This window comes from Aquarana catesbeiana, linkage group LG13 (assembly GCF_042186555.1).
Source record: "Aquarana catesbeiana isolate 2022-GZ linkage group LG13, ASM4218655v1, whole genome shotgun sequence".
In the NCBI taxonomy this organism is placed as follows: domain Eukaryota; kingdom Metazoa; phylum Chordata; class Amphibia; order Anura; family Ranidae; genus Aquarana; species Aquarana catesbeiana.
Genome location: NC_133336.1, coordinates 117,572,850 through 117,594,952, shown reverse-complemented (window position 1 = coordinate 117,594,952; position 22,103 = coordinate 117,572,850). Strand labels below are relative to the sequence as shown.

The 22,103-nt window shown below is 42.1% G+C and overlaps 1 protein-coding gene across 1 annotated transcript in view; it reads right to left on the bottom strand.

The window, feature by feature from the left end:
• SCFD1 (sec1 family domain containing 1) overlaps positions 1-22,103 on the bottom strand; it is a 275,000-nt gene that overhangs the window by 181,360 nt on the left and 71,537 nt on the right. Inside the window, exon 10 of the mRNA XM_073609415.1 lies at positions 13,360-13,459. Coding sequence (XP_073465516.1) covers positions 13,360-13,459 — 100 coding nt within the window. The remainder of the gene's footprint in view (positions 1-13,359; positions 13,460-22,103) is intronic.

Genomic DNA, 22,103 nt, shown 5'->3' with positions numbered 1-22,103 from the left:
GAGCACAGGTGAAGGAACATCCTTCCTTAATAAATCTTCTCTCTACTTTTTATAGCATCACCGTTTGCCCATCCATAATTAATGCCCTCAGCAGACATTTCAAATAAAGAAATATTAAAAACAGGTAAAAAAAAAAAAAAATTTCACGTCGGAAAAAAATCTGTTAAATATATTCTAAACATACTGCTGGTATATATATATATATATATATGTATATATATATATATATATATATATATATATATATATATATAAATAAAACATATACCTCTTTACCCCTTTTTATAAGTGATCACATGATCTCTGTTCCCTTTGTTCTCAGCTGCATAAGAGCTGGAAGGAAGGAAAAGCAACAGTACACTAATCTTCCCAATGAATGGCTATGCAGGAGTGGGGGTTGGGTGTCAGGACAAGTCTGATCATTGGAGGAGAGCAGGCTCAGTTCACAGCACAGCTAGAGAACTGACCATGGTGTGTTCTCCTGGCTAGTGTAGTCAGTTTTTAAAAAGGAAAGCAGAGGGACTGTCAGGAACAGCAATGATTTCACACAAAGAAAGCAATACAAAAGAGAACAGCATACTTTTTCATACAAGTACATAGTACAGCAGGCAGGCACATATCATAAATATGAAATGTTGGGTTTACATACTCTTTAGGACTTTGGTAACAGGAGGTATTTGGGTAGTTTAAATCCCAATTCCACCCACCCCAACACATTTTTTATACCCTTTTTCAGAAGATTTTGAGCATGTCAAACACAGGGTCTTCTCTTATCTCCAGTGCTGGGTGGTCCTTAATGCAGGGAGCAACACTAATGTGATGATGTTAGCACCTTTCCCTGCATCACTACCAGGGGCGTTGCTAGGTCTACAAAAGATCTGGGGCTAGAGCCCATAGCAGCGTAGTAAAGAAAGTCATACGCTTGGGCGGGCATACACATGTATATACAGTAATATAGGTGTGTGTGTATATATATCCCCAGAGAGCCCCCCACTTACATCAGGGTCCCCAGAGAGCCTCCTTACATCAGGGTCCCCAGAGAGTCCCCCCTTACATCAGGGTCCCCAGAGAGCCCCCCTTACATCAGGGTCCCCAGACAGCCTCCTCCTTACATCAGAGTCCTTAGAGAGCCTCCCCCTTACATCAGGGTACCCAGAGGGCCCACCCTTACATTAGGGTCCCCAGAGAGCCTCCCTCTTAAATCTGGGTCCTTAGAGAGCCTCTGCCTTAAAATCAGGGTCCCCAGAGAGCCTCTCCCTTGCATCAGGGTCCCCAGAGAGCCCCCCACTTACATAAGGGTCCCCAGAGAGCCTCCCCTCCCCTTTGGGGACCCCTGCAGAGACTCGGGGCTATTGGCCTCAGATTCGGGGCTATAGCCCCAAAAGCCACCCCCTAGCAACGCCCCTGATCACTACCATATATAATAAGCATGGGGCGATGAGATGAAACCCTGCCAGGGGAGCAGTTCCATACTTTAACCACTTCCCACCTGGCCTAAAGTAAAATGACGGCTGGGCGGTGGTTCCGTTATACTGACTGGATGTCATATGACGTCTTTAAGGATAACAGCCGGCACGCGCCCCGGGAGGGAGGCATGCAACGATTGGTGGTGCGGCGTGTCAGTCTGACACACCGCAACACCGATCTCAGTAAAGAGTCTTTGATGGAGACTCTTTACCACGTGATCAGCTGTGTCCAATAAAGCTGATCACGGTGTAAACAGGAAAAGCTGTGTATCGGCTTTTCCTCCATGGAAGAGAAAAGGTTAACAGCGCTCTCTGCAGGGACAACCCAATCCATACACCAGATCCACTCACAGGTGCCTAGGCTCGATGTATCCTAATCACACTCCAACGTAACAAATAGTAAGAAGAGCCGGCAAAACTGTAATCCTTGAAGTGTCATTTATTGGTACATCAAAGTGACAGTAAAACCAATAGCGATGCCGCGTTTCGGCAATAGCCTTAGTCGTAGCTAATTTGAAACAGATATGGCAGGATATATATATATATATATATATATATATATATATATACATACACACACTCACATACACCTATACAGGCTCCACCTTTGCACAATTAGCATATCAGGTTAGTGCCACAGAACATTAGCATATTTAATTGATACCCCCAATCATTCAAGTGGATGGTGACTACACCTGTTATTGCCAAAGAGAATTAGGGTGAGGAAGGGAGGAAGATATAAAAAATGTTGAGCCAAGAGAAAAAAAGTGTGTAAAAAAATACTGCATAAAGGTGATAAGACCTTATTCTTCTAGAAAAATGGAATAAAGAAAAAATATATACAAATGCTTAAAACAAAATACTTGGTAGTGGTAACACAATGCGAGATCAACATAAGTGACAGAACCACTATAAAAAAATTATATCAAAGATAAAAGGTTAACCAGAAATGGCAGGAGGGAAAGATAAAAAAGCAAAGAGCAAGCACAGACGGAACCCACTAAAAGAAGGGGACAAGTCCTAAAACAAGTGAACAATGAAACTGAAGATGGAATAGGATGGTATAATTTGAAGAATAAATCCACATCCCATCTATGATCCATGCGTGTCTCCAACAGGAAAATCCACTTGAATTCCTGTTCTAGTAGCCGTCTGTGCGTGTCTTCTCCATGTACCGACATTCAGATTTTTTGAGCGTCTTTCCCTCACTCACGTCTGACAGATGGAGTACAGGAAAGCCGATCGTCTGCTCTCCTGATAATCAGCGCAGCCCCCCCCCCCCCAGGACCACCAGGGATGACGACCGCTGATGACCACCAGGTATGCCAATCTATGCCCAAAATGTTGCCAATAAGTGGCCAAAAATTATGCCAATCGGTGCCCATTAGTAAGGCCTGCCAGTGCCTCCTTTAAAGTGATGTCCATCAGTGCCACCCATCAGTGCCACCTATCAGCACCCATTAGTGCCTCCTTAAGAGTGATGCCCATGAGTGCCACCCATTATGACACCTATCAGTGCCCATCATTGCCGCCTATAATGCTCATCAGTGCAGCCTTTCAGTGCCCATCAGTGCTGCCTATCAATGCCCATCAGTGCTGCATATTAATGCCCATCATCAGTGTCACCCCATTGTTGCCAGCTCATCAATGCCCATCAGTGAAGGAGAAAACATACTTATTTATAAAATTCTAGAACAGAAACGAAGAAAAAAAATTATTTTTTTCAAAATTTTTGGTCTTTTTTTATTTGTTTAGCAACAAATAAAAACCCCAGAGATAATCAAATACCACCAAAAGAAAGCTCTATTTGTGGGAACACAATGATAACAATTTAGTTTGGGTACAGTGTTGCATGACCGCGCAACTGTCATTTAAAAAGCGCCAGCGCTGAAAGCTGAAAATTGAGCAGGAAGGGGGTAAGTGCCTGGTACTGAAGTGGTTACAAATGGAGGATAGCACAAGCATCCGGATCCGGCGCATGCGCGGTACACGTCTCCACTTGGGAATACAGCTGTAACTTCTAAACTAAACAGGTAAAAAAAAAAGGCTACCAGCAATCAGCTTAAAATATTGATATGGACAAATAAATGTAAAGTGACAATTTTGACTATAAACCGCTTTAATTAGTCAGTGAGTGGGAAGGTGACACAAGAAGCTGCAGAACTGTAACAATGAATGCAGATGTCACCCTCCTGGCTACTGCATAAGTATTTTTTTTTTTTAGGTTACAATATTTTTTTTTATTAAGAAGATTAGGATAGAATACATAAAAAGTGTAATACAGATATGTTACATAAAATAATAATAATATATATACAATTTGAACATATTGGGAATAGTTAACAAAAATTAGATAAAAAATGAAAATAAAAAAGGAGAAGGGGAAGAAAAAAAGAGAAGAAATAAAGAAGAGTAGAAGAAAAGGTGGATTAAGATAAGCTGGGTTTAGGTGAATGGTGGATATAATCATATAATTTTAGATAAAGAATTATCAATATTAAGTGTGTTGGTAAAGTCAAGCCATGGAGACCAGAAGTTAGAATGGTTATCAATTAATGTTAATTATTTATTAATTTTGTGTCCATAATTCTTTGCTTCGCTTCTCTGCATATGTATTTTTTTTAATATAGCTGTGTGACTGCAGTTCTACTGTTAAAGTATAAAAATTAACTTGTAGTTATAAGGCAAGGTATTTACAGTCTTCCCTGTATGTACAGTAAATCAATACAAACTATTTGTAAAGCTTTTAGCTTTCTTTCTAACCTTTGGCTGCTACTTGTAAATATTAAAATTAGATCTTAACAAGAGTGCAACAAATTGCCAGCACACAGCAGCAGGCCCGCAATAAACCTCTGCACTACTGAAACTTGTCAAATGCTGCTGTAAAAAACTTCAACAAAGCTGCTAAAAACTAACTGTAAAGCTGTACACACTGCTCTAATACAAGATGAAGCCTGTGGCTATAAGTGATACTAAAGAATCGTTTTTTTGTTTTTTTTAAATAACAAACTTGTCATACTTACCTCCACTATGCAGGTCGTTTTGCACAGAGTAGCCCCAAACATCCATTTCTGGGGTCCCTCGGCAGCTCTTGCGGCTCCTTCCTGCATTAGATAACCCTCTCTCGCTCTCCCGAGGGGGGTTACCTTGCAAGCGCGCTCCCGAGTCAAGCATTCAGCGTCCATAGAGGCCGAATGCAGGACTCGGCCCGCCCCCGGAGCCCGCCTCATTGGATCTGATTGAGAGCAGCGGGAGCAAATGCCTGCGCTGCTATCAATCCATCCAATCAAGAGCCGGGAACCCGTGGAGAGAGGGACAGCGGAAACACGCTGATGGAGATTCGGGGCTCAGGTAAGTAAAACGGCGGGGCTGGTGGGGCCGGTGACTGCATAGGATGCATTAAGGTAAAAAAAAAAAAAAAAAAAAAACACGAGCCTTTACAACCCCTTTAATGACTTATTTGTTGCCAACAACTACAATAGTGGGGGGCTGTACAATAATATCTGCAATGCAACAAACACACAGCAAAAGCAAACAATTTAAGCCATTAAAGACAGCTCACAACAAAATTGTACAGTTTAATCACTAATAATTTGTCTTGCAACATAAATCTGAGAGCATTAGAATCATTTGTCAGTATCAGCTTCACCATTACCACATCCCTAAAGGCAGTATTTGATATCCTACCCTTCCTGTTCCCATACAATTCCTAAAAAGTGATCATATACTCCATATACTCTTGCCACAGCATCCTGCAAAAGGTTACAGTTATTTTTCAGTGTGGTTCTGCACTTTGTTCAGTTCAAGACAAGGCAGATGGCGACCCCTAGTGGAAGATGTGTGACTGCAGCTGTAATCCCTGTGGGCACTAACAAAACGCAACACATAAAAACTACAATATATTGATACTTCACAGGAAAAATGCCCTTATAAAACTGCAGATGTATCTGTAAAAGGAAAAAAATCGCTGGCTGTGCAAATGTATAATGGTTTGAAAAGTCACACCTACAAAATAGCTGTACTTATAGAGATTCTTTTGTTCTCACAATATAAAAAAATAATGGTTAAAAGAGCCAAGCCTGGGAAATAAAGAAATATACAGGAAATGTGTCTTTTCAGAACAGAACTAAGCTTGCATTAATTCAGGGGGAATATACTGTAAATGTGGGACTGGGAGAAGATCCAAAACACGACACAAGAGCACAAGTGCCTGATGTTGGGATGCATCTTCAGTGCAGTTAAAGGTACCAGCATTAGGGGGGGTTACAGACTAGTGTTAAATTTGACATTCAATTTCAATTTAGTTTTAGTTATAGTTTTTTGACTAAAATGACATTTTAGTTTTAGTGGTATTGGAGTCGACTAAAATCTAATGGGTTTAGTTAAATTTGAATACATTATTTCTTTAGAACTGCCAAACATTATATACCCCTGGAGTAAAAATCTAATAACATGTTTATTATTTATGGTATTAAGGCTTGAACATGCACTACAGACACAAATTTAGCCATTGTGATATAAATTCTATTTATTTTTAGTCATAGTCTTTTGACTAAAATTAAAATGTAATTTTAGTCTTTTGACTAAAATATCATTTTAGTTTTAGTCATCTGAATTGTTTTAGTTTTATTTTAGTCGACTAAAATACTATTAATTTAGTGGACAAAAATATTTTAGTCGACGAAATTAAAACCATAACAGAATGCAATTTTTTCCAGTGGGCTGCCAACTTACAGAAAAAAAATCTGTGCTGGTTAAAGAAAACAGAGGGCAAAGGCTGATGAACAGTCAACACTCGCTATTAGAGAGAAAACGAAAAAGTGAGCTATGAATAGTCATTAGGTTAGCCTCTTATAAACTACAGCCACTGTGATCCAGACACAGCAACCCCCCAGGGTAACTGTGGCTTGACAGGAGGATAAAGATTATATATACGTATGGGACCAACATGTGCGTTCGCCTTTGCACGCGATCACACACTTATTACACACTAATGCATAAATACATTTTAATGCACACAGAGGCAATATAATACCAACATTTTTGGTAAAATGTAAAATATGGTGTTGCGCTGGGTAAATAGATACCAAACATATCACAATTTAAAATCGCACACGCTTGTGAAATGGTGCCAAACTTCAGTATTTAAAAATCTCCATAGGTGATGCTGTATAAGCCTTTATTGGTTACCAGTTTAGAGTTACACAGGATGTCTGGTGCTAGAACTATTGCTCTTGCTCTGACGTTCATGGCGATACTTCACATGTGTGGTGCAATTGCTGTTTACGTATGCGTACGGGACTAACGCGTGCGTTCACCTTAGCACGGGGGCTCTTTAAATATTTTATTTATTTATTGGTGGGACACTGCTACACCGACAGATGTTGAACGGCCACCAGCAGACACTGACGGATAATGATGTCACAATGGTACACTATTGCAGATATTTTGTGCACTAGTACAGATGTGATGGGGACAGGGACAGTGGTGCTTGTTGTACTGTGTAGAGGGGATCTGTGACAGTTGTGTGTGTAAAATCATCCTTACACAGAGAGTTGTCACAGATCTGCAGATTATCCCTGCACCCCTAATCCCCCCAAGCTCTCGCTGAGCTCAGCAGGGAGAACCATCACAGAAACATGTGTCTCTGTTTACACGGTGAAGGCTGTGATTGGACACAGCCGTCACATGATCAGGAGGACCAATCACAGCGCGCATATCCCAATCCTGTCTTGGCTGTGTCCTGCAATCACAGCCATCACAGGATCACGCGGCAGCGTGGCCTCGGGCCCACGCTGCAGGCACTCGTTCTGAGGGACGTTCCTGAATGTTCATTTCTTTAGGTGCAAACCAACATTAAAAGGATAAGTTCACTTTTGGGAACACGTTACATGTTCCACCCATTTTTAGGGTGGAACATGTAAAATGTTTCCACTCCTGCAGCCGCTCGGGGATCCGAACACCTGGCGTGATAGCAGTATGGTGAATTCCCTGTACCAGCTGTCTCTATTTGAAAAGAGCACGGCGTGTGGTCATTCATTTACAGAGTTCTGTGAATGAATAAACTACAAGTACCAACATCCTTTGCAGCTGTCAGCTTGTAGTTCTCAATGAACTACCACGGCGCTGTTGAGAGCTCTGGTAGTCCATTGATTCATCCTGTCAGTGTGAAATTGCCTGCTTGTACAATGTACGGGCATCTTAGTGTGGATCTGAAATTTTAAAGGAAAAACAGTGGAAACAGAGTCTAACAGGTGTTAACTACAGATCACAGTGGACACAATTACAGTTGTGAAGTTCAGTAAAAAGCAATGATTGAAAGGAAAATTAAAATCTCTCTCAGCCCAAACCAGCAAAACGAAATATTACTGAGTCTAAATAAGCACGGATCGGGAACATCCAGGGATGCTACACAGTGGCAAATACTGTGACTGCCTGCACCCCTGCAGGGGGAAGTTTATCTGGTGAGTGCAAATGAAATAAGAGCTCGCCACAGAGACATCACTAACCAGCCAACACCTGGACAAGAAGCTTCCCTCACCAATTTGTTTCCCAGAGAGGGGTTTCCCTCAGAGCTTTCCCAAAATGAACTTGTTTTAAAACAATGGAAATTTTCTTATCCAATGAATACTGGTTCTATACACATATGTCACTTTAATATATAACCTAGCACAAGTCACTACTAGCACCTTTTGATGCACAATATTGCATGCTGGCTTTTTGGTTTATTTTATTTTGTTTATAGCATTTTGTTTATAATATTTTGTATACTTTGGTTTGTATTCGAGGACTGATGCACTTTATATTGGGTCTCTCTCTCACAGCACAAAGAGATCACACATTAGTATGAAATTAAATTACGCACACAATAAATGAGACCAACATTTATTTTTAGACACACAGGAATTCTTATGACCTTTTAAAAGGCTCAGCAACATCACTAACTAACTCATGGAATACATAAGGGCCACCAACAAAAAGAAAATAGTTTTTCTCTGTTTTTCTCTTTTTTTCCCCCATAAGGGCAGCGCCATTAGAGGTCAACCGATATGGGTTTTTCTCTGGCCGATGCCGATATTTAGAAATCGCGGTGGCCGATGGCTGATATGTGATGCCGATTTTTTTGGGCCGATATATTAGGCCGATTTTTTTTTTTTTTTTCTTCTTTTTTTTTTACCTTCATCTTATAAAATCTAACAGTTAGACCCCTTTCACAATGGGGCGTTTTTCAGGCGCTTTTGGGCTAAAAATAGCGCCTGTAAAGTGCCTGTCAAACGGCTCCCCTGCAGTCTCATTGTGATATCCCGAGTGCTTTCACACTGAGGCAATGCGCTGGCAGGATGTTAAAAAAAAAAGTCCTGCAAGCAGCATCTTTGGAGCGGTGTATACCACCACTCCTGCCCATTGAAATGGATGCGCACCGCTGCCGAAGCGCCTGCAAAGCGTTTCGGCAGTGGCGCTTCAGGGGCGCATTTAACCCCTTCCTCGGCTGCTAGCTGGGTTATAAGCGCCCTGCTAGCAGCCGAATAGCGCTGCTAAAATGATGCTAAAGAGCCGCTAAAATTAACAGCGTTTTACCGTCAACGCATGCCCGCTCCAGTGTGAAAGCAACCTTCAGTGATACAGAAAATTTTTTACATTTAAACATTTAATAAACAAAACAAACCTCCAATCAGTTCACTTGTATGTAGAATTTAGATAAAAAAAACCTCTCTTAAATATTAAATACACAAAAACAGGTAATCAAAACTTCTGGATGAAAAAAAAATGGGCTAACTTTACTGCTTAGTTTTTTTTTTTTAATTTAATAGTGTATTTTTTTTTTTTTTAAATTGCATTTGAAAGACCGCTGCGCAAATACCGTGTGACATAAAATATTGCAACAACCGCTATTTTATTCCCTAGGGTCTCTGCTAAAAAAATATATATATATAATGTTTGGGGGTTCTAAGTGATTTTCTAGCAGAAAATACAGGATTTTTACTTGTAAGCAACAAATGTCAGAAAAGATTTAGTCTTTAAATGGTTAAACTGAGAGGAGTTTAATCCATTCATAAGTGTAAACATTGTATCCTTCAGGTTCTTTTTATCAGATTTTGCATGCTGCCCAGGGGAGGGAGAAGTCATTTCACAGTTTTCAGGCAACTTGTATTGACTTCTATTACAGGAGTCTTTTGCAAGTCACGCTGAAGCTATATCGGCTTTTTTTATCAGCACAATCGGCCGATGCCGATTAAGTAAAAAACACCAAATATCGGCCGGCCGATATATCGGTCGACCTCTAAGCGCCATACCTACTTCTGCTTTTCACACCAATTTTAAGACAGATTACAATGACAGTCTGTAGGAGACTTGCATGGCACCAGTGATCTGCTGTTTGCTGGTGCAATGCTTTCCAGGCTCCTACAAAAAACAAATCGTAAATGCACATTTTTTTTTTTTTTTAAAGGTGAACGTATCCTTTAAAAACTTACACTGGCATTAGGATACCTTTATCCTAACAAAAGCATCTATTTAATCACATGTATTATATTTTTTACTACTACTGCCTGAACAAAATCATCACTCTCTTGTAGAGGTACAGGGATCACAAGGATCTTATGCATTCAACACTTGCCTGAAGGGACCCACTAGTGATGTAGAGGGCAGGGGATGTGGGTAGAACAGTTGGCAGACACGGGCATTTGACAATCCAAAAAGTGTCAGATGCTAAAGATCTTAGCTCCACCAGTAATTCTGGAAGAGAGTGAAGATTCCATTCACCACAGGCGGTAATTGTAAGTATAATAGATGTATTTAAAAGAAACACAGTCATTAGGATACTTTTAAACAAAAGTCAAGTGTTTCTTTCAACAGTCAGCATCTGCATGACGGCTTACAAGATGAAAGCAGAGACTCTGGATGGCCAGACAGAAATAAGCTGATGAATGATTTAACCTGCTGCTGTCCCTCTGGTTCCTTCCTATGTAGTAAACAGCACATGAATGGGGATCTAAATGTTCAACACTGAATTTCAAATTAGAAATCACATTTCATTCTCAGATCAGAGATAAGAATTTTCTGTAAGACACTGGTATGGTTGTGTAACACAGTCTCTTCAGCAGATAATTAATCATTGTAGCAAAATGTTACCTTGTTACCATTTGGGTGGCCGTTTCGCAGCAGTTTTCTTTAGGCTTTTTGAATATTCCTGCTATATTTTACTGCCGAAGCCCCAAGACCTTAACTGACAATATAACTAATAGGAAACATTTTCTATAAGTTAGATGCTGTACCCTCTTAATAATAATCCCTCTTAATAATAGAATCTAATGCACACAGAATATGAACAGTTAACAACCATCAAACTTCTAATATAAGGTAAAGCAGATATGTTTTGATTATTTTATTCAGTCCTACAACCCATTCCACTTGCCAGGGCCAGCAGAGCGATCTTCCAGGTCTGGTCAGACTGTACCTCCCTGTCCCATACAGGTCAAAGATCCACAGGCTGGACAACTATAAGTGTTCCAAAGTGTGGCTGCTGGATCCTGCACTGCTATTGGATTTTTACCATGACTGTCATCTGGAACAGCACTAGTCATACATTCCTCAGAACTCATGATACACAGGATCTAAAGTATGATAGCGGAAGTACATTAAAGTGATTGTAAAGGCAGAAGGTTTTTTTATCTTTATGCATTCTGTGTGATGATCCAGCGATGTTGTAGGATTGTCTCGGCTGCCTGGGACTCCCCTCCTCATTGGCTGAGACAGCAACGCGGCACCATTGGCTCCTGCTGCTGACAATCAAAGTCAGTCAGCCAATGAGGAGAGAAAGGGCTCCATGTCTGAATGGACACAGTGAGCTGTGGCTCTGCTCTGGTGCCCCCATAGCATGCTGCTTGCTGTGGGGGCACTCAACAGGAGGGAGGGGCCAGGAGCACAGAAGAGGGACCCGAGAAGAGAAGGATCGGGGCTGCTCTGTGCAAGTCAACTGCAACAGGGCAGGTAAGTATGTTTGTTATTTTTAATGAAAAAAAAAAAAACAGACTTTACAATCACTTTAAATAAAACTACCCAGCAAATCTCCACGGCGAGCACAGCAACTACCTCTATTGCTACAGGTGCAAATTATAGACCCTTTCTCCTCCCTTGAAGCAGGAGGGTCTCAACCAAATGTCTGGTTTATACAATCCTATCATTCCCCCCCCGCCCCCCTTCAGTTGATTCCCCAACTCTTTAACCCTTCTGGAGGTACTCCCAAGTCTGGCTCGGGGTGGAATTTCAGTACCAAGAGCAGTAACCCCGAGCCAGACTCGGGATCACATCGCAGCACCCAGGAAGAGGTTACTTACCTTGTCCCCTGGATGCTGCGATGTCTCCCCGCAGTGTGAGAGGCTTGTCCTCCGCTTGATCTATCATGGAGCCGGGCTCCGTTCCCTGCGAGCGTTGCGACGCACGGGGATGGAGAATGGGGCCAAATTCAAAAAGTGAAAAACACACAATACATACAGTACACTGTAATCTTACAGACTACATTACTGTATGTAATTATTTCACCTCCCTTTTGTCCTTAGTGGTTTCTCCAGTGTCCTGCATGAAGTTTTATATTATAAAAACTGTTCTTTCTGCCTGGAAACTGGAGATTCCATAGCAACCAAAACCGTCCCTTTACATCAAAAGTGATTTTAGAGCAGCTAGAAAACAGCGATAACAAATTAGAATCACTCACAGAATTGAGCGATAGTGATTTGTGGGGAGATCCGTCATCAAATACTGAAAAGTAATGACAGCGACAATTCTGCAACTGAGCAAATTTCAGTGTTTTTGATTTAATTACATTATTGAATATTTTTTATTATTATTATTTGGTATAATTATTTATAGTTATTTATTATATTATAATTTATGATTTTGTGTTTCAAACTTTATCACACCTGAGATGTCTACTAGACTCTGGTTTGGACAGATTTAAGTGTGTTATTGCTAAGAATTACAGGCCTACAATAAAAAACGCCAAATTTCCATGCAAAATAATTGTACCGCTTTCAGCACCTAAAATCCGACAAAATCATACCGCCAGGGAGGTTAAAGTAGAATACTAACATTTTATATTGACCTTACACCTCAAAGCACTTTTGTGCTTCTCCACAATGGACGGTTTAATATTGAGAGCCCCCACCCCCCACTTTGTAGTTATAGGACAGATTCCAAAAACTGAGCCAATTAAGTAAGAATTTCATATTGTTGTCAACTTATGTTCCACCAATTTTCAGTTTATAAAATATATGCTACAGAGGAAAACTAAAAATTACTAATTACCGTACTATTATGAGGCATGCATAGAATAAAACATGCATAACATTATAAAATTACATAAAGTTGTTCAAAGGAATCTATACAGTTTTTTAACTGCACATACTGGATAGCTGAGCTGGCACATTAAAGGCAGAACATCATTGTAATTTTATTTTTATTCTTATTTCGTTATGTGCGGTAACTAAAAACATAGAAGCTAAATGATAGATACTCTGTCTCATAAATTATAACAAAATCAGTCACACCGTCAGCAATATCTTACCAAAAAAATCTGGAAATCTATGGAAAAAGCAAATTACAAAAAATCCAAACTACAAATTTTAAAAACATAAAATAAGGTGTTTGAATTGGGTTTTTCAATCGGCAATAATTAATAGGCTTACGATTTTTATTATGCAATAGGCATCTTAAGATAAGATGAATTTTTATAAGTAATTTATTCCCATACACAAAGTGCCTGCTTTGTGACATTTGACACACGTCTTAATGTGAATTGTTTTAAGCCAGACCATTAATTTGCTGTTTTTATTCAATATTATCCATCCTACAAGCACTACTGGCAAAGTGTAGAATGTTAAGTGTAAATGCTTACCAGAACATCATGGACCAGTGCCTGGTATGTCCACGTGTGGTGAAGAGTGGTAGCGAGGTCTATGTTCCTGTCTACAAGAACTAATAAAGGCCTCTGGAAGCTGACAAGTGAAAATCAGAAGAGAGTTTGTTATAAGAAGCAGTCCTTAAAGAATTACTCAAGTACAAAAATGTAATATATTGCAGCTTACCAGTCCTTGGACGTGGTGACAGCATTCGTTTTCTTCTTTCAGACTAAGAACATTTTCAGCAAGTACAGAAAATACCTGCTGATCTTGCCAGAAATGAGCTAACTTCCCGTGAGCTGACCCAAAAGGACAAACAATGTTATATTTCTTCTGTAAACTAATAATGGAAATGATTAAAAGCAGACATGTCTGAAGTCCAGCCTGGGTGACCAACCATGGCTTCCTCCAAGGCCAGAGGCCCAGGAAGTGTGATACTAGCAGGATCACCAGGTAAAAATAAAGGCACACAAAGCCTAAAAAAAAAAAATCAATGCAGCCACTTTGTCTAGTGACTGGTCAGCTGCAATAATATTTATTTTTTTGTTTTTGGGTTTAGACACACTTTAACCCAAAATACTATAATGCTACAGATCATACACATATCTTACAACAGAAATACCAAATAAAAATGCACAGACCCTATATCATGGTAAATGCAATGCCTTGGCATGAATTACGACCATCAACTGCAGTCATATGTTATAAATAATTCTTAATAGAAAATACTGTGCAGGTACAAGGGACTCTTGTGAATATTTACAGTATATTTACCTAGAGGATGGCAGCTTTAAACTATTTAATGGACACATGTAAATAAGTACATAACTATGTAAACAGAAACCTATGATTAGGTGTATGATGTCACTGATCAGTTTTATAAAACAGGTGTAGCTCTGATTGTGTGTAATTTTTGGATATAGAGATGAAGAGTTAGAAACTCTGTTTGTTTTCACTAGGGGTGTCGAAAATAATCAGCGCATCACGATGCAGCCTTAAACGAATCTGCTATGATGCAGAATCCGGCTGAATCGAGATTGTGCATGACGTCATCCCAGCTCCTCCCCCTCCTCCACAAAAGGGTCATGGCGGCGCTGTCGGCGGAATGAGTGGGTGATCTTCCGCATCCTGCTGCCAACCACTTGCACCAACGCCGACGGGCTGGCTGTGCCTGGAGCCGTTGCACCACCATTACATGATGTGGCCTAAGGAGGTGCTGCAGCACGTCAGCGTACCGCCCCCACCCAAGTTATCCCCTCCCCGGGATTTGCAGCTATGTACACCTGTTCACCTCTCTGATGGGTGGGCGCGGGTTGAGATATAGCCGGACCGCTATCTCGATTGGCCAGCAATCACCTTGCCTCATTGGTCGGTCTTTGATCCGACCTATACAAAGGTAGGTGTGTTCACTAGAATGTGTTGCTTCCACGCTGTGACACACATCTGTCACATGCAGGTAAAAAAAACTTTGATTTCTGGCTCTTTTTAGGAAACTTCCCTGGATTACTTCTACTTACTTAATATAGCCATCTACATATATGGTTCAATTATATTGTTTTATATATATCTTTTTTAGAGCGATTGCTGGCTGCCATTTCGAGATCTTTGCTTATCTTTGATTTAACCTTTGTTTATTCCACCTGAGAGCCAACCAACTACCAGCTTTGGTGTGTTTTTACGCAAGTATATGGTTTAAGCCATACTTTGTATCTGCAGTTTACAACTAGCAGTATATATACATACTATAAAATGTCAAATTTCCCCTTTTTTGTAGTAAAACTTTGGCTCGTTCTCATGCTGCCGCTACAGTGATGGCGGGGTGGGGTAGCCTGGAAATGTGATGGTGGCCTCTTTCCCCCATGCCCTTCATCTCTAGATCCATGAAATGCTATTGAATAGGTTTTAACTATTTAGCAGCTGCATAGATATTATTCTTGTGCACTATAGGTTAGTAATAACTATGTTTAACACTGATGCTTGCTCACATTCTAATGATTATTTTTATGGTTAATGTCATCACACAAACCCCTGATGATATAGCATGTAATTCCTAATACATCATCACAGATGACTCCTGCACTCCTTGTTTGACCATACAGTATATAAGCTTATACTCTTCACACAAGCACAAGTAGTGCCTTAATAGCAACAACTGTGCCCCTATGACTTTAAGACCCACACAAAATTCTTGCTGCTAGTTATACGCCTCTTTTGCCTGGCCTAGCATGTCATTATACATCCAATGAGGATTAATTATAGAGAAAAATATATACAAGCGGCGCTCAAAATTAACTGCAGTGCAAAGGATATCATATGTTACATTGAAACCCAACCAAATATAGAAAAAAGTGCAAATGTGACTGCGCAAATAAATATTGGTCTTAACAAAAATCAGTCCATAATCAATAAAAAGTCCATAAGGGAAGTTAATCCATGATGAAAGTGCTCTGTGCATATGTGTTTAGGTAAGGGGATCCATCACTAATAGCACCTTCACAAACAAGCCTCCTACCGGATATACAGGACCATAGATTATAGTGGTCACACAGGCAAAAACAGCAAGACATCCAGGAGAGCAGCCGTCAATCCCAGTCCCATGAGGTGACTCGAAATGGTTAGAAAAAGAAAACTTACATAGTGAAGCCCATCAAAGTATTAAAGCATTTTATTAAAAACAATAACCGCAATTACCTTGCAACAGAAAAAAAAACAGCGAGAATATTGCCAATATGGGATTCAGCAGGCTGTCGGCTCATATGACACCGCTTGATGACAGCTAGGCGTGTGTGATGTCGTCACTCATAGGCAACTCCCTAACGCTTTACGTCATCAAAAAACGTCTTTGGTGGGCTTGGCTGATGTTTTTTACATTTTGTTAAGATCAATATTTATTTGCACAGTCATTTGCACTTCATTCTATATTTGGTTGGGTTTCAATGTAACATATGATATTCTTTGTACTGCAGTTAATTTTGAGCGCCGCTTATATATTTTTTTCTCCGTTTCATTGACCGGTATCACAGTTTAAGTGGCTAGTAATAGTTTCCTTTTTTTTGGTATTTGAACCGAGCGCGGATTTTATATTTTTTTAAGATTAAGTATAGACTGAAAGTCAAAAGAAACTGCAGCCCCAGGAATAAATATACACATTTAAAAGGGCCACAAAAAAAATAATAGGATGTTAATGCATGACACAAAACATGCTGAGTTGTCTCAATCCACACCCTCTATTTAAAAAATTATGTGATAGTCCACTTTATTACCTGAAACAGCAGTCAAGTAACAGGCTGTTATTATGACTGCTCCATAGGTGAAGATTACATAAACCCCCCCCAAACATTATGTATTTTCTGAAAGCAGACACCCTAGAGAATAAAATAGTGGTACTTCCGGGGGGCGTGGCCTGGCTATGGAGGAGTGAGGACGCGTGTTACCTCAGCTCCCGATACACAGCCGCATTACCAGCCGCATAGAGGGGAGAAATCGCCTCCGGAACGCCGGAGAACATGTCGCAAGGGCGGAGGGCTCTCTCACAGCACTCGAGAGCGGAGGGCTCATGGCAGGAGCAGCTGGAGACATATTTCGGCCCGAACGCCGGGCTCGGACACGAGGCCTCCAAGATGGCGCCGACGCAGAAGGCTGGCAAAGCAACAAAAGTCACACAGAAGGCCCTGGCTCAGCAGCAGCAGCAACAGCACCAGAATTCCCAGATTCCTTCTCCGCGGTTGGTGAGTGATACAGCCCCTCCACTCTCCCCGGGATCCTCTGCCTCCCATGATCAGGGCCCTGACATGGCGGACTTTTTAGGGGAAGGAGACATAAAACGCCATATTTGGTCCCTCCCCACCAGGAAAGATCTAGAGAGATTGACTGCCAGGGTTGAGAAAGCCTTCAGGGAAGATATAGCCCAGCTCAAGACAGACACTAATCACTTGGGAAACAGAGTGGAAACTGTGGAGCAGAGACTGGATGAGGTGCTGCCGACTATTGCTAAACTACAGGACAGATGCAACTCTCAGGATCAGAAAATAGAAGCCCTATTGTGTCAGTTAGATGACTTTGACAACCGTAGCAGGAGAGCAAATATATGCATACGCGGTTTACCGGAGGCCACGGCACCAAAAGATATTATTCCCACGCTGGAAGACGTCTTCCGAGAAATACTGGGACTACCTGCCACGGCTCCTGTGGAGATAGACAGAGCTCATAGGGTCCTCAGACCACCCTCCCAAGATGCAGATAACCCAAGTGATATCATATGCAAGCTTCATAAATATACACTAAAAGACAGAATTATGCAGAAAATGCGTAGGAGGCAATACTTTGACTTTGATGGAGCGCACCTGTATTTTTACCAGGACATTTCAAGACGCACGCTCATGCAACACAGAGCCCTGCGGCCCCTGCTTGAGGCCCTTCAGAAGGCAGGTCTGCCTTATCGCTGGGGCTTCCCCTTCTATTTACAAGCAACCAAGGAGGGGAAGAGTGTTACGTTACGCACTAAGGACGACCTTCCATTTTTCCTAGAGACCCTGGGTCTGGAGCCAGTGGACTTCCCAGACTGGAGAGGCCCGAGTGACCATCCCCACTTACAGCTCCCCCAGCCTTGGCTCACGTCCAACCGTAGGAGCCGCAGACGAGACCGCAGACGCCCTGCATCTACCTCCCCCATGGGTCCTGGGTCACCAAGGCACTAAAGGAAGCTGTCCTATCTTTGATCTGCATTCCGAGAGAAACATTCTCCTCATATGTTACAGAACCTCATCTGATTGTCCCCTTTTTGTGAAGGGCCCCTAACCACTAACACAAGCATGCCACCTACAGTTGGGACAGAGCCACATATGCACACGAAGTTGCGCGTGACCATCTATTCTGGGATAAATGCCCCTGATCAGGAACTTGGCTTTGAACTTATGAGAATACCCCAGGAAAAGATATAGAAGCCATGGCTTTGAACTTACCATGTCAGGCTTTAGTTCTGGATGCCCTGCTTACCCAGTTCTCTGTTTCGCACTTTTTTCTCTTTTTTTGAGGTCCCCCCCCTCCTATTTTATTTTATCTTTTTGGATTTTTCTCCCCACCTCAAGATTGAGTTGCGAACTTTTGTTTTTGTTATTATAGAAACTCCCCTCTCTTATACATTGAATAATGTATACTGCCTATTGATCAGGAGAGGGCAGTGGATTGGGGCTGGCCCTTGCTCCCCTTCCTCTCGTGATGGTCCACGTCCCCCACGTAGGCCATACCTTTTTAGGTATATATTTCCTATTTTTGGAAATAGAGATGGGTCTCGGACATCTTTCCCTAGCGGGGGGAGGCCCGATATCTGGCTCACAGGTATACCACGTTGTGGTAATGTTCATATTAATGTACTTTGCAATTTGTAAGTGTCTTACTTTCTTTAACTTTGTCTTCTTCCTTCCCTTCTGTTTACTCTCTTCTACTGTATACTCTTTTGTGGGGACTGCCTTCGGCTCCTCCTCCCGTTCTGTGCCCACTGGATCACTGCGAAAATTGCTCATCCCGAGATCCTCCTATGGCATCACTTAAGGTAATTTCATATAACGTGCGAGGTCTCTGCTCCCCATCCAAACGTAGCAAATTGTGGTGGGAACTTAAGCGCTCAGGGGCTCAGGTGGTTCTTTTACAGGAGACGCATTTCACTCCACACTCATTGCCCAAATTGCCCAATCATATATATATCCAATGGTTCCTCAGCAATTCACCTACTGCGAAATCAAGAGGTACGGCTATTGCCATACATAAGTCTTGCCCCCTCCAAGTAATTGACACTGAGGTAGACTCCTTGGGGTGATATGTCTTCCTTAAGGGGATCATAGCTGGGCAGAAGATTACAGTTGCTACGATCTATGCCCCTAATTCAAACCAACTCACCTTCATAGACAATACACTTGATAGACTGGCAGAATTTAGAGAGGGCCCTCTGATCTTGGGATGCGATTTTAATATCAGCCCTGACCCACAAATAGACACCTCGCACAAGCGCCCTTCTCATTCACACGCTTTTCTAAAACACTTTCGTAAAACCCTACAAACTCACCGACTCCTAGATAGTTGGCGAATTCTTCACCCGGTTGACAGGGACTACAGCTACTATTCAAAAACACATGATGTCTATACCCGTATAGACCTGATCTGTGTAGATCACTTGGCCCTGGAGCTGCTGCAGTCCTCGTCCATTGGAAATATAACAATCTCTGACCATGCCCCAGTAATGGCCTCCCTGGTTTTGCCACAGAGTAGCCGTAGGACTTGGTTGTGGCGCTTAAACGAATCTCTGTTGGACGATGCTGTAGTGGTTTCTGAGGTTAAAGAGGTCCTGTCCCACTACTTTAAAGAAAACACTACAGAGGGGTTGAGTAGGGGGATTGTGTGGGAGGGCCATAAAGCAGTGGTAAGAGGCGAACTGATCTCTCAGGGATCTAGATTGAAGAAAGTTAGGCAAGCAGACTTTGACAGGGTGCTTCAAGCGCTTCAGCAGGCGGAACTTAGACACAAGCAGAACAGTGACCTGGAGGCTCTGAGGGCTTTGACAGACTTGAGAGAACTGTTCTCTCGACTGCTGGACAGACAGGCAGGCAGGCGAATGCGATATTTATCGCATAAATACTATGAGCATGGCTACAAATGTGGCCGTATGCTGGCTAGAGCCCTTAGGAAAAAACGAGCGCTCATGTATGTGCATAAGTTACACCTCCCCACAAGTGAGTACACAGTTAGGCCCTCCCAGATAGCCTCTGGATTCCGGTGCTATTACAAAACATTAAATAACCTAAATTCGACACAGACCCCAGAGGCCCAGGCCGTACGGAAAACAGCCATCCAAACATATCTGACTGCTTCTGGACTGCCAGCACTGACAGACGAACAATGTTCCGCATTAGAAGCACCCATCACTGTCACTGAGATAGAAGCCACGGTGAATTCTCTGCCCAATGGAAAGAGCCCAGGCCCTGATGGGTTCTCCAAGGCCTACTACAAGATGTTTCTACCTCTGCTATCCGAATCAATGTGCAGCTACTTTAATTCCATAGCAGATGGCGCAGTTATCCCTAGTGAAGCCTTACTAGCTCACATTTCAGTAATACCTAAAGAAGGGAAAGACCTCACTATGCCCCAAAGCTACAGACCCATATCCCTTCTCAGATATTAAAATACTAGCCAAGATTCTTGCGACCAGACTAAAACAACTAATCCCACTAATAGTCCACCCCGATCAAACAGGGTTTATTACCGGCAGGGAGGCCAGGGACAACTCAGAGCAATCCACCTAATTCATTGGGCCCGAACATCTCCCACGCCCCCCCCATACTTGATCTTGTCCACCGATGCGGAGAAAGCCTTCGATCGGGTGGACTGGACTTTTTTACGGGCTACGCTGGAAGCTTTGGGCCTTCGCTCACATATGCTTACTTGGATAATGGCCCTATACTCAGACCCACATGCTCAAGTAAAAGTGAATGGTTTCCTCTCCACGAGGTTCCCGATCAGAAATGGCACGAGGCAGGGGTGCCCTCTTTCCCCACTCTTGTTCGCCCTTGTGCTGGAACCATTCCTGCGCACTGTTAGGGCAAACCCAGACATTAAGGGGCTTACGGTAGGTCCTACAGAGCACAAACTTTCGGCCTATGCTGATGATGTGCTATTCCACATCACAGAACCTCTGGTCTCGTTGCCTAATCTGATGCGGGAACTTCAAAATTTCGGAGAATTGTCTAATTTCAAAATTAACTATACGAAATCAGAGATATTACCCATTCAAATGACACCCTCCCTGACAGATCGATTAAAAACTGCCTTCCCGTTCACCTGGACTAAATCATCCCTAAAATACTTAGGTATAAGACTGACAGATAGATTTGAAACCTTATTTACCACTAATTTTCCTTCCCTAATAACAAATGTGAGGAAAGACTTGACTCAGTGGGCTAAGACAGCCTTCACTTGGACTGGAAGACTTAATATTATTAAAATTAATGTCCTACCCCGTGTACTGTTTTACATGCAGATGATACCTGTGGCCTTACCTAAGAGTTTTTTACTCAATTATCCAGTATCATATCCACCTTTGTGTGGAACAATAAGAGACCGAGAATCGCCATTAGATTACTGAGGCGCCACAGGGATGCAGGGGGCCTGAGTCTTCCAGACGCGCAAAAATAATATCGAGCTATGGTCCTACAAAGGATACTAAATTGGCGCTTCCACACACACTCCAAAATATGGGTCTCATTAGAAAAATATATAGCGGGAAGAAACCTGGCATATGCCCCGTGGTTGGCCCGGGAGCACAGGGGATTGTCAATCTATGCGTCTCCACTGACGACCCAGCTTTTGAAAGCCTGGGACCGGCTCAATACTAATTTGGACTTGGCGCCCCCGTGTCACCTCTGGCCCCGCTGGGAGGATATCAGTGGTTTCTGCCTGGGGAACAGACAGGATTTTTTGGTTCCTGGGTGGATGACAGTAATGCCTGCTGTGGTAAATTGATGGAAAGTAGTAAATTAGTCTCACTAGAAGCCCTCAGAGCTCGGTCAGGGAGTTTCCCTATGGACTTTTGGCGATATAGGCAACTTCATCACTTTTTTAAACAACACGGAAGCTCTATAAGAAATACTTCCTCCCTTACACCGTTTGAACGCCTATTCGTAGACGAAGAGCCGATTCCACATATGATCTATGAACTGTATCAGTTGCTCAGCTTTGCTACTCCAATAGT